The 15349-nt window shown below is 42.3% G+C and overlaps 1 protein-coding gene across 1 annotated transcript in view; it reads right to left on the reverse strand.

Annotated features, from left to right (window-relative positions):
- Positions 1-15349, reverse strand: part of CRIM1 (cysteine rich transmembrane BMP regulator 1) — a 772316-nt gene that overhangs the window by 243526 nt on the left and 513441 nt on the right. The window contains exon 7 of the mRNA XM_040429546.1: positions 11100-11297. Coding sequence (XP_040285480.1) covers positions 11100-11297 — 198 coding nt within the window. The remainder of the gene's footprint in view (positions 1-11099; positions 11298-15349) is intronic.

Genomic DNA, 15349 nt, shown 5'->3' on the forward strand with positions numbered 1-15349 from the left:
CTAAAAACTACTTCCAAAAATATTCAGCTTTGATATTAATGAGTTTTTTGGGTTCATTGAGAACATGGTTGTTGTTCAATAATAAAATTAATCCTCAAAAATACAACTTGCCTAATAATTCTGCACTCCCTGTACAGTGGCAGTGTAGACGGATGGAACAGCTGCCGGGCCTGGTCTGAGAGAGCGATCTTTACGAGCCACAGAAATGGGGGCGGCATGAAAGGAAGGGGTTGCAAAGAAATTACTGGGGGAGGGGGGTCCCATTCAAAAATTTGTTGTGGGGCCCAGTCATTTCTAGCTACGCCACTGGCTGGAAAGATATGCAGGTTGACTTTAAAGGAATTAATATTTCTATGACCAATGTTTATGGACCCCAAAAGAGGAAATGCCAATTGAACAAAGAAATAGACTGTAAATTTGTAAGACATGAGCTCTCAAATCAGCAGGACCATCATTTGAAACTCCAAAAGAGGATGCATTTAAAGCATCAGAAAGAACGCTGGTATTCATTTTTTGTGTAACCGGAAAACCCCTTTAATAGTATAGATTGGTAAATTCTATATGACACCGATGTGACCCCCAAAAACCCCCACAGATTATGAACCCCATAAGAGAAAGTGCCTAATACAATAGTTTGTATGAGAAAACTATGCGACTCCCCAGAAGATCATGCTAATGGCAATGACCCATAAGTGAGAACGCCTTAACCCGTCACCAGAACCTTGTACTATAAACTGCAGAAATACATAAGTAGCACTGCAGATACAGAGTCCAGATTGCTATTTATTTATTTTTTTCCTACTGCCCCGTTCCCCCGCTGTCAGATTTGGAAGCTGTGCTGAAATACATTGTCAGGACTGCTGTGCATGCGCTCAAGAGTCCTCTCCATTATGTTAGGACAGCAGTCTAGGAAACAGAAGAAAATAAAAATACAGATGTGGACTCCTTATCTGAAGTACTACTCATGTATTACTGCAGATAATACTCCAGAATCATGGTGACAAATTCCCTTCAAGATAAAGACTGCTAATCTGAAAACTAAGGGAACCCAAGAGAGTAAGCACCTTCATGTAGACTGCACATCACCTGAGATGTACACAGAACAGGCACTTTGGACATAATGAGAAGACATGCCAGCCCAAAGCTACTCTACTACAGGGATTCCCATCTCCAAAAACATTTTGCACCTTACACCTACTGTCCCTCCTTTAAAATAGTTTGATGTTAAAGGGGCTGATATGGCTAGGTTTTCTGATTATACTTGTCCTCCTACGCCAAGTCTTTGGAAAGCGAACAATCAGGTTCCAAGGAGCTTGTATTTATTTTTAAGGTGACAATGTGGTTTAGGAATTCAAGGATTTTCAGGTAACCAGAAAGCGGCTACAAAGAGCATCTTTCTCTGTGGAGGACCCACGAGTTCTTACACTACATGGACCTCAGAAAGGTATAATGTCCAACTTCCCCTGTGGCTTGGGAGAACTGAGCACTTGCTGTCAGGCTACTTTCACACCAGCGCTTTCCTTTCCGCTATTAAGATCCGTCATAGGATCCCAATACCATAGGAAAACGCTTCCGTTTTGTCCCCATTCATTGTCAATGACAAAACTGAACTGAACAGAGTGCACCAGAATGCCTTCCGTTTGGTTGCGTTCACATTGCTGGCAGCGTTTTTCTGTCCGGCGGACCAAGACAGATCCGTCCTGACTCACAATGTAAGTTAATGGAGACTGATCCATTTTCTCTCCCACAAAAGAAACCGGATCCGTCCCCCATTGACTTACAATAGTTTTAGAGAAGAGTCCGTCTTGGCTATTTTAGAGATAATACAACCAGATCCGCTCATAACGGATGCAGCCGGTTGTATTATCATGACGGAAGCGTTTTTGCTAATCCATGACGAATCCAGCACAAACGCAGATGTGAAAGTAGCCTTAGTTTTCCTCACATATTAAGGAAGGTCCACACCACAATCCACGGAAATTTTTCAGCAAAATCCTCACATCTAACATAGATTTAGCTGCAGCTTTCACTGCTGATTCCACCTCTCTGCATTGAAAGGGGTGAAATCCATGGTGAAAACCCACACCAGAAAGTGACAAGCTGCAGGTCCAGCAGCATGTGGATGTCATCTGTTCAAATCTCAAACTCTCTGCTGCTACAGTATTCCTCAGTGGATTTTCTGTCCACAAATTCAGATGGAATAAGTCCATAGCTTTTCTGTCCCACGTGGACATACTTGTACTTTTTGCCCTCATGGACATGACCATAAGCATCTTGCAGTCCGCAAAATGCAGATCCTGGCTCTGTGCATTCTGCAATTTTTTTCACATCCATCAGTAGAAATGTCTATTTTTGTCCGCAAAACAGACAAGAATAGGACATATTGTGTAATTTGTGGAAAGGCCACACAGATGACATCCGCGGTTTTTTGTGGACCCAGTGGGTCCGCATGCGATCTGAAAAATACAAACCAAAACTATGGTTTTGTGCAAGAGGTCTGAAGCTGATGGCTGGAGTTCCTTGTGGAACTGGTCAGCTAATGATTAGTGTTGAGCGAACTTCTGTTTTAAGTTCGGCGTCTAAAATTCGGCTTCCGGTTAGCAGAGAATCCCGATATGGATTCCGAATTCCGTTGTGGTCCGTGGTAGCGGAATCAATAATCGGCCATTATTGATTCCGCTACCACGGACCACAACGGAATTCGGAATCCATATCGGGATTCTCCGCTAACCGGAAGCCGAACTTTAGACGCCGAACTTAAAACAGAAGTTCGCTCAACACTACTAATGATCAGGAGACCTTTCTAACAATAAGGTAGTGTCCGAAGTGGACAATTCTTATGGTTTGCTGCAAAAAAATAAATAATAATAATGCATTTCCATAAAGAATGCAACATAACCCATAAAGCCTACAGAAATGCAGCTCAGAGCTTTTCTGCTGCGAGAAATGCATTCTGGGGTCACCTTCTATATTGAGGGCACCACAAAGACACTCTCTTACATACTAGCTCCGGATCATCATCCATGGAACGTCTATAATTTGGCTTACAAAGGATACATGGTAATTCCCATACTGCGAGGAACAGTAACGTGGTGTGACGACCTTTGCAGATTAAATACAAGGAGGGCTGTATGTTTCAATATCATTAAACAGGTGACATCCTGACTTTGAGTTAAAAAGGTTCACCAGTAACCTTGAAGCAGACTTGTCACACGTTTCCATATTTCCCATAAATCACCTTGAATGCTTTACAGGAATATCCTGCAGATTTTCAGCTCCCTCTCTCAGATATTTAGCTATTCATCCAGTGCCATCAGGGCAAAATTCTCATTATCCTCCAATCACTTTTTCTGCCAGTCAATCGTCAACACATTCCCTCTGCATAGAGAAATGGATACAATTAAATTTACTACACGAAAAGGCTAATATTACCATGCAATTACACCTGCAATATACTCTGCCAAGCTTCATTTTTCTCTTTTTCGTTCCTTGCACTTGACCGAGGTGGTCTTCTGAACATAGTGGCCTGAAATTGCTTTCATTTCTGTACGTAACAGAGGAAAGGAACCGTTCCATCAAATCTGATCCTCTAAGGACGACGGCAAATGCATAGACTGGTCGAGTATTTACTTTGGACCTAATATACTCTATACAGTAAATCTATATGCTTTTATTTCATATGTAGTAGCTATTTTGCATTACACAACCTGATTTTTTCTTTTTACTTAAATAAATTCACACTGCGTTCTTCCTAATAAAGCCATTAAACGCCACTGCGGCCGCTGCCCAAAGCTCACATTGCTGACCACCTTCCAAACCAAACAACTTTCTTTGATTTGCTCACTAAACAACCAGTAGTTTTATGCGAGCTAAGTGAATGCCAAGTAGAAGTGACGCCAGTGCCAGCTTACAAGAAAACAGTTTAACTAGTCTGCTTCCTTAGCATTAAATGTTTACTTCTTGCCAATCAATATAGAGCTGTCTGCTTCTGGAGTTTTGGAGTCTACAGTGACATGAATGTGGTCATCTCGAGGTGATCCAAGGTAAATGGGTACTAAAGCCTCAATATATTACTCTCACTGGGTACACGGAGAGGAAACACATTCCTGCAGACAGTGTAATGTATCTTTCAGCCATCTTACAGTCTGAGATATAAATAGCTGGTAGCAACTTGTACCATCTTCAATCACTGTTAAATGACTCTTCCAACACTTGAGATCTCTCCTATCTTTTGCTATTTCAGCATAATGTATTGTCATCCTGAGCGTGTTTGATTAATGCAATGCGGCTCTACTACAGCCATTAAACCCCATCACATATGTTATTCCACTCTAGTAAACATGGACTGCTGGTCTCACCCCCCGTAATAGAAGTCTAACGTTACATTGTAAGAGACAGTGGACTGCAACATTAGAAGTAAGAAATATGGCAATAACTGTAGAGGAATGCGGAAGAAGTTATGAACATGGCCTACTACACAAAAGATAAGGTTGGTACCAAACAATTATAATCTGAAGGATCCTTTGTGAACCTACTCAATGTCAACCCTGATATCCACATTGTTTGGACCCATAGTGTAGAACATAATGTACTGTGTAAATTAATTGGTACAAAAAGGATAATAAAGGGACAAATCAAACAGTACAAAGTACACTATGTACATGATGTGTCCTCCTTTTGCTGCAAGTACTTGTTTCTCCCTCTTAGGCATGGACTCCACCGCTAACTCCATCTACACATCACTTTCACTTTATTCTTGAACCACACTTTAATCACCCTTGCAATCATCTTCACTTTTGTTGCACAATACACGTTTCCTATTCTTGACTTCATAATAACACTGCTTTTCTATGGGGTTCAAATCCAGGGAGTTTTCAGGCCATTCCAATAATGCAAAAACGCCTTGGGGTACCTGGAATTATGGCAGGGTGCCAGGTCTTACTGCAACGTGCCATCACTTGGAAACCACTTCTGCAGTGTTGGTAGCAGTCTCCTCTTCAGAATAGCCATATATTTTTCACTGTTCACTGTGATGAAGTGTCTCTAGTCCAGCAGCTGTACAGCACTGCTTAAACATCAATCTGAGTGGGTGTTATGGGGTTTGATGGACGTGGTCAGGTCAAACGGGTTCTCTAGGTCCACAAACACTGTAATTTATGCCCTTGCACTTCAAAGTCAGTTCTGTCAGAAAAAAACAATTACTTTTTTGCCACGTCCACCGACCAATCTTTTTTGCCATGACAAGCACTTCTTCATTGAGGAAGTTAAAAGTTGCTTCTTGACAGGTTGTCTACCCCTGCAGCCACATTCCAGAAGTCAGCGGCACACCGTTGAGGACACTGACCCAATGTGATGCCATATCCTTACTGTCTTTTACGGGTTGATGATGATTATTCCCCAAATAAGAGCATCATCTCATGTAGTTGTTTTCATTTTACTTCCACAGCATCCTTTCCCTAATGCTTTATCCAGCAATAATACAATACTGTTCACTTGCATGTCCTAATGAACCTGTATATTACTGTACTTATGACTTGGTATAACAATAAAGGGAAACACAGACGATATTGCCTAGATATAATACCTATGCATAAATATATCAAACACCAATAAAAGATCTCTCCCATCTATTCATATCCAGGTCTTCAGACCCTTTCACTTTTCTTCCCATTTTTCTGTTGTGGCCTTGAGCTAAAAATCAAACAAATTCACATATTCCCTCATCAATCTGCACCCCATAATGAGAAAGAAATTTAGAAATTTTGGGAAATTTATTAAAAATTAAAAACTAAAATTTTGAATGGACATAAGTATTCAGACCCTTTGCTATGACACTTGAAATTTAGCTCTGGGGCCTCTGATTTCTCTTAATCATCTTTGAGATGTTTCTACACCTTGACTGGAGTCCACTTGTAGAAAATTCAGTTGATTGGACAGGATATAGAAATACACACCCCTGTCTATATAAGGTCTCACAGCTGACAATACATATCAAAGGCAAGCCATGAGGAGTAAAGAAATGCATGTAGAGCACAGAGACATGATTGTGTGGAGGCACATATCTGGAGAAGGGTACAAAAAGTTTTTGCTCCACTGAAAGTTCCCAAGAGCACAATTGCCTCTATAATTATTAGATTCAAGATGTTTGGAACAACCAGGACTCTTCGTAAAGTTGGCCACCCCACCAAACTAAGTAATCAGGGGAGAAGGCCCTTGGTAAGAGGTGAGCAAGAACTCAATGTTCACTCTAGTTACGCTCCAAAGATCCTGTGTGCAGAAGAGAGAAACATCCAAGGTCAACCATCACTGCAGCACTCCACCAATCTAGGCTTTATGGCAGTGTAGCCAGAAAGAAACTTCTCCTCAGTAAAAGACACATGAAAACCAGCCTGGAGTTTGTAAAAAAAAAAAATATTAAAATAAAAGTCTAGCCTTTATTACGTGATGGCCTGTCTGCAGGATGGGTCACCACTAGCTGATTGTTGGGTGTCAGGAACCCAGCACTCCTAGTTGTAGGATAGGCCATCGCCTAAAAAAGGCTGGACAACCCCTTTAAGCACTAATCGATATAGAGCTGCCTGCTTATGTAATTCTGGAGTCTACAGTATATGAAAGTGGTTAGCTTGATGTAATCCTAGGTAAATACTTGCTACAGCCTGAACATATTATCCTTGCTCCTAAACCTTAAAGCTAAAGTATCTCCGTAAAGTGGAGAGTTGATTACCCCTTATAGTGCCACCCACGCCACGTCTACCGAAAGTGCCTTCTGTGACCGCTAGCAATGCTCCGGCACGTAATCCCATCTTTTATTTTGCCCGCTCTTCCAACGTTGCTAATTTGCATTCTCTGACTGCTGATTTCAATCAGCTACTTATACTCATTTGACTGCCTAATCAAAGCCTTGCAATTATTGTACAACAGTGAATGAAATAAGCACAACAATTTACTGTGCTTCCAAATTACCTCAATATGCCCTCTTCAAAGCCCTCCACATTTCTTTGGAAATTAAAGGGTGCTCCATATCTACTTTTCCTTAACACGATTACATGATTGTGTGTACTGTGAACGGTCTGTCTTCATTGACCGATGACACAGCACTAGACACGGTCATAAATTTGGCACATTTGCCTCAATTTGCTGCACCTAGTTCTTCAGAAATCCTAAGCTTACATAACTTGACAAGGGGGTGTGGCCTCATGAGAAAGGGGATGTGGCCTAATATGTGACATTTAGCGCCAAACGGACGTTACTACCAACGTTCGTTCCCGATAATCAGCCCGTGTACATGTGTTGTCGATCATTTGATGAACAAGCAAAATGATCGTTCATTGGATGAAACGATCTTTCGAGCTGCATCTGCTGTCTAGAAACAATATATCTGTATGAAGACAAGCGACTGAGCTAGCAATTGCTCATCCCCGTACAGTGGAGGAGATCGCTGCATGTATATGCAGCTCTTTCCTCCACTGACGAGCAGGCAGTTATCAGAAATGGTTCCATCTCGATAACTGCCTGCTCGGACCGCAGAAGTAAATACTATATATAGGATTAGTAAATCTGCCTCAATGACTTATCAATGACCCAACTGATAAAAATTACTTTGCTGCAATGTCCTGTACGTAAAACCAGCCAATAACAGCTTTTCTCCACAGGTTTAACTCTGCAAAACTTTAGTTTAAAAATGTGTGGGGGGGGGGGGGGGAAACTATGTTAAAAGAACATTATAAAACAGGCCCCCCTTTCTATTTACACTGGAGCATTGAAGCATGTACTGAAAACAATGACGGACATTGATTTTAATGGTTGTCCTTTTTTGAGCCTTCATTAACAGCTAAACCCTTCTTTCTGCACATTTACTGCAGAATCTAATCATGGGGATAAGCAACGGGAGGCGGCATTTCCAAATCAAACTATCCCTTTAACATACAATAATGTAATGGAGTGTATTTGTTCAGTCTTCTCAGTAGCTCCCAATATTAAAAATTGCTGAAGCATGAAAACTTAAAAGGGGTTTTCCAGCCTGGAGATGCTGATAACCTATCCTCTGGATTGGTCAGCAGTATCAGATCGGTGGAGGTCTGACACGCGGTCAGCTGTTCTCAGTAGCAGCCGGAGGCCAAACAGTGGGGAAGTAGACGGCTCCATCCATTGTGTAGTGGCAGTGAAATGCGGGTCAGTCACCATTCACTTGGATAGGCCATCAATATCAGGCAGGAAATCTCCTTTAAAATTCATTTTTCATGCATGTCTGGAGTTTTTTTTATAGTTTTTCATTTTTTACAATAATATAGGAACTTTAAGGCACCGCCAAATAGTGCTAAACCATAAAACAATATACTGTACACTGTGGGTGCTAATATGGAACAATATGGGAGCATGCAATGTCCTGGAAAAGAGCAGATTGCCGCACCACTGTGCACTGATCAGGCCTATCGGAGTCATCCTTTGGCAGCTGCCCTCCACTCCGGCTAATAAATGGGACAGTCAATTTGGATGACTATAGGACCTGTCTGGGCACATGGGAAAGGATGGTACTCATAAAAAATTGCTGCGATAAAGTAGTTTTACTGTGATAATAATAGTAGTGGTAATCCTGTAATAACCATCATCTGACCACAATCTGATCTGCCTGATGAAACCCCTAACTTCCAGCATACATCTGGACTTCCCGGCTTAGGCTACTTTCACACTAGCGTTAATATTTTCCGGTATTGAGATCTGTCATAGGGTCTCAATACCGGAAAAAAACGCTTTCTTTTTGTCCCCATTCATTGTCAATGGGGACAAAACGTAACTGAACAGAATGGAGTGCTCCAAAATGCATTCAGTTCCGTTCTCATACTGGAGAGCAAACCGCAGCATGCTGCCGTTTGCTTTCCGTCCTGGGATGTGGAGCAAAACGGATCCATCATGATCCGCAATGCAAGTCAAAGGGGACTGATCCGTTTTCTCGGACATAATTGAAAACGGATCCGTCCGCCATTGACGTTCAATGGCAATGTTAAAGATAATACAAACGGATCCGTTCATAATGGATGCAGACGGTTGTATTATCAGTAACCGAAGCGTTTTTGCTGAACCCTGCCGGATCCAGCAAAAACGCTGGTGTGAAAGTAGCCTTAGCCAAAGGTATTGGCAAATTAATGGTGGGTAAGGTTAAAGGGCAGCCAGGCATTTCACGCCGTGTTAGGAGTACTCATCACATACAGGTAAGGAGAGGGCCTTGCTTGGCCGGCTGTCAATCACTTGCTTTGAGACGCGTGTAATGTAAGAAATGCCATGTTCCCAGAAGTAATACTGTGCCTGTACACACATATTCTCCTAACTTACCGCATGAAGTTACATTTTCCTGACCCTTGACCTGCTCTAATGAGCTACGCTGCATAATTATAGTATTAATAGTAATAATGGCAGGATTTATTCTCCTTTGCGAGTCCTCTCTCCTGCGGCTGCTCTCTTTGAGTAGCTTTAATCACCAGGTGGTGGGGATTACTGTTAACCTGTCATTAGTTTTTGGGTGGCTGCACGCTGTGAGGCTGGGGCTCATTCCTCTATTAATATTCGGATGGATCTCCTAATTATTCTGTCTTTCCTTACAAAAAATAAACTACTACTACAACTGAGAAATAAAGCTTTTCTGATTTCAGCCAAGGTGATGGACCCCAGAAGAACAACGCAAGGTTATCCATCCTCCTTACCGATTCTGCTGCTGTCCACATAATACAAATAGGTTTAATAACTTCATTCTAATTACTAGATTGCTGCAGCATCATTGTACTAAGATGGAGTGCAAAAACAATATGAGACACGGGTGCTCTACGAAAGGTTACTTACAGGGAGTGAGGGGTCCATCGTGGCTCACTAACAATTCCCATACCACTGTGCCAATTTCTCAGTTTGGTAGCAATGTAACATGGGAATCATTAGCACAGTCCCCAAAGACAATCTATGAGACAGTAGGAAACACGGCCTAGAGGATCGCTCGGTAATAAGGTATCATATGGAAGAACAACAGAGTTGATATGAATTAGTCTTTCACTTTTCAGCAGATAATTGCATTTTTGAAGAGGTTTTTCTAGATTCTGATATTGATGGCCTATCCTCAGGACTGGTGTTGAGCAAACAAGCTCCGGGTTATCTAAGAATTCGGTTATGTATTCCGCTACCACGGACCAAATCTTATGGTCCGTGGTAGCGGAATCCATAATGGAATTATTAGGCAACCCGAACATTGTACACTGAACTTGAAACCCAAGTTCGCTCATCCCTACTCAGGACTAACAGATCAGCAGGGATCTGACAACCAGGACCTCTGCCGTTCAGCTGTTTAAGGAGACTGCAGCACTCCAATGAGCGCCGGGCCCGTCCATAGGATAGCGGCTGTGCTTGGTATCATTTGAATGGGACGGAGCTGCACCTGATGAATGTGACATCGCTGGCCCAGAAAGATTTTCTTCAAACAGCTGATCAACATGGGTATTGGAAGTCAAACCCCCACCGATCTGATATTGATCACCTAGCTTAAGGATAGGTCATCAATATCAAAATCTTGGACAACCACTTTAAATATTTTAAAGATCATTTGGCAATAGTTGTTTTTATGTACACACTGGTCTAAGGCCTCATGCACACGACCGTTGATGTGGTCCGCATACGAGCCGCAGTTTTTGCGGCTCGGGTGGGACCAGTTCACTTCAATGGGGCCGCAAAAGATGCGGCCAGCACTCCGTGTGCTGTCCGCATCCGTTGCTCCGTTCCGTGGCCCCACCAAAAAAATATAGCATGTCCTATTCTTGTCCGTTTTGCGGACAAGAATAGGCATTTCTACAATGGGCCGCCTGTTCCGTTCCGAAAATTGCGGAAGGCACGCGGGTGGCTTCCGTGTTTTGCAGATCTGCAATTTGTGGACCGCAAAAAACGGAACGGTTGTGTGCATTTGGCCTAAGTCAAATAAATCCAGAAAGAAAATAATTTATCATTATAACATGGATCGAGTTTTCACGAATACTTTGGTATTGTAGTTCATGGGACATACTGTATTGTCTTCAATGGTATTTAGCTGAGTAGTTCACAATATCTAGAATATTCAAAACCCATACCTTCACACACTGGACAGCATTCTCCGGGCACTTTAACTGGTTTCAGACAGCTCTGGCCACATGCTGTAGCAACGCAATGTGGCTCTCCATTAATGCACTGGCAGAATGTGCAGTCATCTTCCCTCCAGCGGTCACCATGACTCCTTATCTGTCCATTAGCGTAGCAACCAGCAGGATCATGGACCGGGTACACAGGATCTGCGGGTACAGCAAACAAAGTTATATGTTAGCAATCTATGACCGTCTTACACGGACTAAGTTATAACGGCTTGTCAACAAGCAGCCCCAACCTAAGCAGTACGTGGAAAATGAAAAGAGATTACTAAAGAATAATGGCAGAAAAGGCATGATTGCTTAAAAAACTATGGGCACGCCCACCTCTCAGCACTGTACATATAGAACAAATCTACATAAAAAGTTGGGTCTTATACATGGCATGTCTTATCTTGTATTAATTCTGAGTCAACCCTCAAGTATTCCATAGCTTCATTTGCCCTCTTCAAAACTGACAGCATTCCCTGCCTGTTCAGTCTCTGCACTTTTCATTCTGGAAACTCGTGTCTTTGCACCAGCCAATGTACAGTAATCTAAAGTAGAAATAACTTATTAATAAGGACTGCCTCATCCCACCCCCTCACCAACGAGTGACTGCCTCTGTGTATTTATTGGGGAGGGGTGGGAGTAATCTCCCCATAAGCACAGTATTAGATTATTAGCTACTATAAACTAAGTGGCACAATTTCTTTTTGCATGTGGTTTAATAGACCAGTGCATTTGTCATTGTACTAAAATGCCCTTATATAGGGCAACATATTTTGGTGACAGAACCACTTTAAATGGGGTTTCCGGTCTTTAAAAATGATGCACAAATGATTTACATGCAGTACAATCAGTCAGCTGTGGACTAGCTGAGATGCCTCTATAAGCCAGTCTCTTATCTCCTCCTTGTGTGACATCCGGTACACTGAACACATGGTTATCTCCCCTCATATACCATATGAGATCAGATATAGAAACCAGATCATGAGCCTTATCTCCACTGCTCCCTGGCTCCCCTCCTCCCTCTCTGTCTCAGGGATCATATTTTACATGCTGAGCTGCAAATAATGCAGTCAGTGAGCAAAAGAATGGCAGAACAAACAGGGAGTAAATACAGCGCTATCTTACACCTTATAAAAAATGAAACACAGGCAGCTATAGTCTACATAGGGACAATGTCTGTTAGCGGGATCATGTAGTACTCTACACTGGTAATTCCACAGTAACACGGTGTACGGAAAAGTACTGGAGGTGTATATTTTACCCAGAATGCTCAGATGGATGAGGTAAAAAGAATCCAGGAAAGCAGGGTTGTTTCACCAAAGTGTACTTTGCTCAGGCACTTTTCCTTAAAGTGTTTTATAAACTGGAATTTTATGGAAGGGCAGAAAAGTTTTGGTAGTGTGACTTGCCATTCCCTCCCCCACTCCAGTACACCTCTTTTCCCTAGCCTGATGCAAACCCGTGTAGCTGCTATGCTCATTACTGCGGTTATAAAAAAAGGGCTGGAATGCTCATTCAGTGTCAGTGCCTGGAGACCTACTGGCTGAGAGCCTGATCGTGTGTTTACCAAGTACCTAGGTGAGGTGACTATTCTGTTTAGTTACTGCCCAGACAGGCAAGGACTTTATGTTACTGTTTGTGGTTTATTTTCTTTGTGAAAATCTATCATCGAAGTCGCCACCCACACGCCCAGATCACAACACCAACTACTTCAAGCCTTGCGGCATCAAAACAAAGGTGCACCACAGAGCTGAGCAAGACAATCAAAATAAAAAAATACTTCTGATCTATGGTGGTATCATCAGATGAGCATTCAGACACCTTGTGGTTCTTTTGTGCATTTTTGTAAGCCTGAAAAAAAACCTTAAAGGGAACCTGTCATCAACTTTATGTTGTCCATACTAACGGCAGCATAAAGTAGAGACAGGTGAGTTGATTTCAGCGGTCTGTCATTTAGTTAAAAGTAAGTGGTTGCCGAGAACCAACATCATAATCGTTGCAGCCCAGGCCTGGATAAGAGCCACGGCCACCTGAGAAGAGTCATGGTTATTCATGAATTCCTTCTCTCCCTGCCCACCTGTTGATGACTGACAGTCTTCTACCTAGTTTTATCTCTTTCTCTCTAGGAGAAAACTGCCAATCATCAGCAGATAGGTCGGGGAGAGCAGGAGATTATGAATAACCATGACTCTTCTCAGGTAGATCTGACTCTTTTCAAGGCCTGTGCTGCAATGATTATGATGCTGGTTCTCATCAACCACTTACTTTTAGCTCACGAGTGACTCACTGCTCAGCATTTCTGTCACAATTTTATGCTGCCCTCAGTGAGGTCAGCATTAAGTTGATGACAGGTTCACTTTAAAGTATATAAACTCCTTTGGGAGCATTTTTTTTATTTTTGCATTGTAATCTTTTTTGGACTAAGAATCTATTAGTCAATTGGTCTTTAGTCTCTTTAAGAATTTTCAACATCTTTCAGTTTTTGTGTATTTACAGACTAGCAGGCTCTCCCTTCACAGTGAATCCCGTCAGAGAACTGTTCCAACATATAGCCCTTTTCTCTGAACTCCTGGCAGTTCATTATAGATCCATTCTTATCAAACCAATAAAAACTGAGTTGTAATGAGTGTTTATGAGCTGTCAGGAGTTCAGAGATAAGGGCTACACATCCAGCCATCCAAACAGTTCCGTGACGCGATTCACGGTGAATCTGGATAGGTCATCAGTATCTGATCGATGGGGGTTCACCACCTGGGGCCTCCGCAGATCAGCTGTTGGAGAAGGCAATGGTGCTTGCAGTAGCGCCACGGCCTTCTCTCTGCTTTTCCTAGGCCAGTGACAACCCGCTCATCTGTCACGTGGCCTGGGTACAGCTCAGCCCCATTGAAGTGAATGGGGCTGAGCTGCGATGCCAAGCACAGCCCTATACAATCTACAGTGCTGTTCTTGGTAAGCTGCAAGAACGCTGCGGCGATCACAGGAGCGCCGGTGCCTTCTCAAACAGCTAATCAGCTGGGGTAATGGGTGTCGGACCCCCACCGATCAAATACTAATGACCTATCCAGAGGATAGGCCATCAGTATAAAAATCTCTGAAAAACCCTTTTAGGTTTTCTTAGAGTTACTCTCAGCAAGGAGAAACAATAATTCACAAAACTTCTATCTTACAAGCCCTGATTAACTTACAGAGACCCTGTCTAGCCAGTCTTATTGGCACTGTTCAGTAAACGGTATATAAGAACTCAATTTCAATTCAATTATCTGCCCAACTAATTCTATCGTCTACTATCATTAATCTTAATGAAGACTTACAGGAACATCTTAATTTCACAAGTTCTGATTGTACGAATGGAGGATTGCTGTCAATAATAATTTATGCGTGTCCTTGCTGCACTGATGATGAAACGAGAAACAAAAGTCAGACTGATGTCTGGTGCTTGATCTGTAGATGTTTAATTGTGAAGCAACCTTGTACAAACTACACATTTCTTTGAAGTGACAGACACACAGAAACAAGGAAACGGGCTTAAAATTATCCCATTTATCACAAGTAAATGGGTGAAATGACAAACTCTTCTGCTTAAAATGCACCCCCCCCCCCCCCCCCACCCCTTTCCAGAAAATGAAAAGAATAATAAGCGCAATATCCTGCTGCTGGCTTGTGACTCACAGCGATCAACTGTAATCTAAGGAGAAGACAGCGGCAAGTGTTCAGTTCCCCTGCAGTGCTACCAAGGTGGAAATGAAGCATCACACGTAAATATCTTCAGCTTTAAAGGGAATCTATCACCAGTTTGATGCTGCTGCTCTAGCTAAGGGCAGCATAAACTGCTGACGGATCCCTATAGCAAAACGTTGATTTGTCATTTTCTTGATTTGTGACATTTTGCTAAAATATGTTTCAAATAGCTCCAGTGCTGGTGAGTCCTCAAATTCATGAGCTCCTATCAGCACTAGAGCTGTTCAATACAGATCTTAGCAAAAAGGTTGTGCCAATTCAAAAAAGTGACCCAGCGCCCTACCTCTGTATCTTGTACTGATGAAGGCTAATAAGGCCGAAACAGCTGTATGTAAGCTGGAAAAAAACGGCTTTGTTATTAGCCTGCATCTGTACAATTTTACACTGCTGATCTAGAAGCATGGGTGACCACCAAGGGCAAAAAGGATGACAATGCAGTCTCTTTCAGTGTGAGATGTGAGATGTTCTGT

This window comes from Bufo bufo, chromosome 4 (assembly GCF_905171765.1).
Source record: "Bufo bufo chromosome 4, aBufBuf1.1, whole genome shotgun sequence".
Taxonomy (NCBI): domain Eukaryota; kingdom Metazoa; phylum Chordata; class Amphibia; order Anura; family Bufonidae; genus Bufo; species Bufo bufo.